We start from the raw sequence: 4,711 nt of genomic DNA, 5'->3' as shown, positions 1-4,711 counted from the left end.
TCAAGGCAGAGGGTATCACGAATCCGCGAGAGGAGTGCATCATGATCGGTGACCGGCTGACCACGGATGTGGCCTTTGGCAACGCCACTGGGTGCCAGAGCATGCTAGTGCTGAGCGGCATCGAAGGGATGGCGGATGTGGAGGAAGCGGAGAAACAAGGCAAGACGGAACTGCTGCCTAACTACGTCGGTGAGTCTCTCGCCTGCTTCTTGCCGTCGTGAGTGGTTGCCACTAGTGCGGCTATACTCTGTTTCACGAGGAGGTGCGTTGTGCGCTCCTATTTGTGCTATAGTGCCATCTCTCATGTTGCTCACCTGCATACTGTCAAAGCCGTCCAACACCTGCTGCTGGCATGGCACGGACAGTAAGAACCTCGGAGAGAGAGAAACTGAAGTGATGCTCATCAAGGAGTGCTGTGCCATACAGCCAAGAGTGTGACAGATCGCTGTGATGAGGGGGTCATACCGAATGTGAATCTGGACGGGGAGGGTCTACAGGGCTCTTTACGATGGATGAACCCCGCCGTGCTGCTGCTGCTGCCCTTCACCAGGTACAACGAGTTCTCCACTGTGCGAGTGAGGTATTCAAAACTGAGTAAAATCTATACGGAAGTGCTCCACAACTGTGGCATTCCTTCTCCATCCCTCTGTCCCCTTCTCCGTAGTACTGACATCCCCTCCCACGTCCCTCCCCTCCTTGCCTTCTCTCTGGTCATGCCACAGAGGGTCAAGTCCGCACTTGAGTTGCGCGCTACTCTGCGCTCTTCTGCAGTCTGGGTCTCATTCCGATTTCAAGTTGCAAAATTCTGCTTCGCCTCTTGCCCCACGTGTGCCTCCGCGCAAAGCCCAGCAAAGTCAAACCTCAGCCATCATCTGCTTTAGTGTCCGCCTTTCACTCCTGTACGTATGGGCCACAACACACGCCTGCTTTCGCTTGACATTTTCCGTCTCGGCCTTGTGCGTCGCGCGAATTCGCTGTTTCTCCTGGATGCCGCGCTTCACTCTCTCGTGCACGACGTGACCCCCCCCCCCCAACGTCCCTACTAGCCATACAGCACTACAACAGCCCCATCTGCTCACGGCAGTGAGGACCCTACTCGTGGCCTGGAAGCCTGTCTCGTCCACCTACGATGCCTACCCCGAAACTGTTACCTACAGCACCTCACTCAAGGTTGACGAGATGAGCTTCGCCTTTCGTAGCGCCCTCCTCACAACCGAAGCAAGCTCATACTTCAGGCACATCGACAAGAGCGGTCATCACCGTCACCCAGGCAGCCACGGCGACGAAAGATCAGCGCACAGCTTCGCAGAGAGTAGGCCAAACCCACTGTGAAGTGGCTTGCATGCCACTGATAGCGCCGCACAGTAGCCAGAAGCATTTCCTTACGTGCCCGGCGAAAAGTGTGATGGACGTGTGGTCGTCACCACTGTCGTGAATGAGGAAACGATGCCGCTAGACAAGGCAGCGGCTTCCTTCGAGGTGGTGATCCCCTGGGAACACGCCAGCGCTCACGGCACACTTGAGGAAGCGCTTCGAGGGTGCAGCGGAAGGGGAAAACGACCATCACCGGGTAGCGCAGTCGAAGGTATTGCAAAGGGGGTTGTGGTGGTACGAGAAGCGCGAGTCAGTCGCACAACCCTGTGAACATTTCCGCCTACGTTCCCACTCCTGACCTGACCTTTGCGAGTTATCGGGCGAGGACAACGGGCCGTCGCCCTCAGGTCCTTCCCAAACGATGTCGATCCATCATCTCTGACAAGTACCGGAGTGGGTGCGGGTTGTCACACACTGGTGTTCTGCCGAATGCGCTACACAGGACTGCTCGACAGAGCACGATTGAACCATATACGAGAAGTGCTGCAGACGAGGCACGCAGAAGCTGCAGCTGGAGGTGAGGGACTACATCAAGGAGGTGAAGCACAAGCACCGCTCCCTCCTCTGCCGTCACCGCTGTGGCATTCTCCACGGCTGTGGGTCGCACTCGTGCCCAAGCGACGCCTATGTGCCACTCAACACAGATAAGGCCTTCTCACCTCCACCATTCCCACCAGTACATAAAGTGCGCGGCTCTTCGGGAGGAAGGGGGGGCTCCGTCACCGCCAAAGAAGAGGCGTCCCTTCAAAGTGCCCTCCGCACCGCTTTTTCTCACCCCCGCAGAGGGATCACACGGGCCTCTCCTTAGGCTGAAGTGATCCTCGCTCACTCCCGTCACCCCCTTTAGCTCCTCTTTTCGCTGCGCTACCACATGACTTCTCTCAGCTCTCTCTCTGCTCCGTCGACGTCTGCAGGTATTCTCCCCCTTTACAACTGACCTCTCTGCCGGTGCACTGGGCCTTCTCGACCTTTCCTCTTCGGGGGGGGAGAGGCTCAGCTCTCTCTCTCTCTGCTTCCTCTCCCGGCGGACCGGGGAGAAAGCACACCTCAGTGCATGGTATCCCAGAGCCTGGTACTCCTACGCTGTGTGGGAGAAATCCACGCAGCCTCTCAATCCGTGCCCATGACGACCCACTTCTGGTTGTGACAGTGCTAGGGACTTACGATGTGGGGAACTCAGAGTGACTCACCGCTGCTAATGTCGGAGGTCAGGCCCTAGACGGTGTTGCATCGCGAAGATCTACGCCAGTGGACAGGTTTGCACCAACTATGCCAATGGTCAGAGTCTCAGCGTCACTTCAAACCCTTCTCATGCGACCTCTCATTACTCACCGGTGTGGTGAACCTGAACCACACTGAGACATGCACCAGGCGCCTACCAGCATGATGACGGCCACTGTGAGGTCACCTCTGACATGAGGGTGCGCAAAGCCTGAAGCCGGGGCCGTACAACGATGAATGAGACACCCCTAATATAGCTCGTGACTAGCGCTACTCGCCACCACATCATCCGGCCTGTCATAGGCTCCATTAGGCTGAGGGTACACCCATGTGGCATGCCTGATAGGCCTCCCTGGATGAAAATAATCTCCTGAACCTATACGGCCATGTTCTCATCTCGCGTGGCAGCACTCCGCTGTTGCGGTGCCAACGCGCAGTGCACCGACTAAGCCTGCCACGGTGCATGACTGGCCGAAGAGAGCGATGCGTCTCAATGCGGCGTGGCGCGGGAACGACAGATGTCGTATCGCTGCCTGTCTTGTGCTCGTGCTGTGTGCCCCATCGAGCGACGCTCAGGGCACTGGACTGCGTGCGTGCCCTACCACAACATGCGCGCACGCGGCTGATCCGTCCTCGCTCTCCTCCACCTGCTCCTGAATCTCTTGTCGCACCTCCTTCCTCCCCGCCACCCGCCACCCGCCAGGTCGCTACAAAAGACCCGCCATATCACGCGTGCCCGCTGAACCGACTCTTTGCTCTGTGACGTCGCACGGCCTCCCCAGCGATGCGCCGCGCCATCTCCTCCTCGCTCACCCGCTGTGCCGGCGCTGCCGGCGTGACGTCGGCCCTGCTGCAGCTTCCGCAGCACCGCCTCCAGTCGCAGGCACCGCCTGGTGGGCTGCAGCAGGGCTGTCAGCAAGCCCCGAAAGCCGCTCATGCCGGGCACGAGCACAGCCACCACCCGGAACCAGAGGTCGAGCCGCCAAGGAAGCCGACGGAGGTGCCCAAGTTTGTGAGGATCGACACGAGTGACAAGGGCATCACGAACGTGCAGCTGGCCCGTCCCCCGGTGAACCCGCTGAGCCTGGAGTTCTTCCAGGAACTCAACCAGTGGATGCTGTGGCTTGGCAGCAACGAGGAGACGAAGGCTGTAGTCATCTCTTCTGCGATTCCGACAGTCTACTCAGCCGGACTCGACCTCGCCGAGGTACACAACCCGAACCCTGAGCGCATGTCTGGCTTCTGGCAGAGCTTCCAGGAGATGTGGCTGATCTTCAACTCTTTTCCCAAGCCGATCATCGCGGCCATTACGGGCAACGCACCGGCGGCGGGATGCATCATCGCGATGGGTTGCGACTACCGCGTCATGGCTCGCGGACCGAAGGACACCACGAAAATCAACCGTCTGTACCGCATCGGCCTTAACGAGACGAAGCTAGGACTTGTCGCCCCGCCATGGACGGTGCCAGCGTACTGCCACCTTCTGGGCTCACGCCAGGCGGAGCGGATGCTGCAGCTGGGTGAGACACCCTTGGCTGATGATGCCCACAAGCTCGGGTTGATTGACGAGGTGGCTCCCGATGAGGAGCAGACGATCGAAGTCGCCTACAAGCAGGCGGAACGCTTCCTCAGCGTGCCACAGAAGCCCCGTTTGATGTCGCGTGAACTGGTTCGCCGTGAGTACCTGCAGATGCTTGCCTCCGATAAAGACCGGAAGCGCGATACGGACGCATTTATGAAAATGGTGCTCAACCCTGAGGTGCAACACAACCTGGAGCGCTACCTGCAGCGCCTCAAGAGCCGCTCTCGTAAGTAAAGCGAAGTGACGCTCGGTCGGATCCCCTGCGTGCGTGCAGGCCCATTTCTGTTTTCACTCTCGCCCTTCCTTGCACAACCCTATCTCTGCACCCCTCTACCCTCTTCAGGATTATACACGATGAGGTTGTGGGGCCCAGGCACATGCGTATGCATCACCCCCTTCCGCTTGACGCACCCAGTCCTGTCGAAGGCGCGCGGCGGCAGGAGAGAGCGGTATGCCCGTGCCCCATAGACGCGCTGTCGACCACTCCTGGCATGGCGCGCCGCGTCTCGAGCAAGGCCGATGGTGCAGCGTGCG

At 59.1% G+C, this 4,711-nt stretch overlaps 1 protein-coding gene across 1 annotated transcript; it reads left to right on the top strand.

Annotated features, from left to right (window-relative positions):
• Positions 1 to 3,379: 3,379 nt before the first annotated feature.
• LBRM_31_2470 (putative 3,2-trans-enoyl-CoA isomerase,mitochondrial precursor) lies at positions 3,380 to 4,411 on the top strand (the record flags this gene model as incomplete). The annotated part of the gene is made up of 1 exon (XM_001567190.2): positions 3,380 to 4,411. The coding sequence occupies one exon, from the start codon at positions 3,380 to 3,382 to the stop codon at positions 4,409 to 4,411; it is 1,032 nt and encodes a 343-aa protein (XP_001567240.2).
• Between the last annotated feature and the right edge of the window lie 300 nt (positions 4,412 to 4,711).

This window comes from Leishmania braziliensis, chromosome 31 (assembly GCF_000002845.2).
Source record: "Leishmania braziliensis MHOM/BR/75/M2904 complete genome, chromosome 31".
Classification (NCBI taxonomy): domain Eukaryota; phylum Euglenozoa; class Kinetoplastea; order Trypanosomatida; family Trypanosomatidae; genus Leishmania; species Leishmania braziliensis.
Note: the sequence above shows the minus strand (reverse complement) of the source record. Positions and strands in the feature narration are given on the sequence as shown.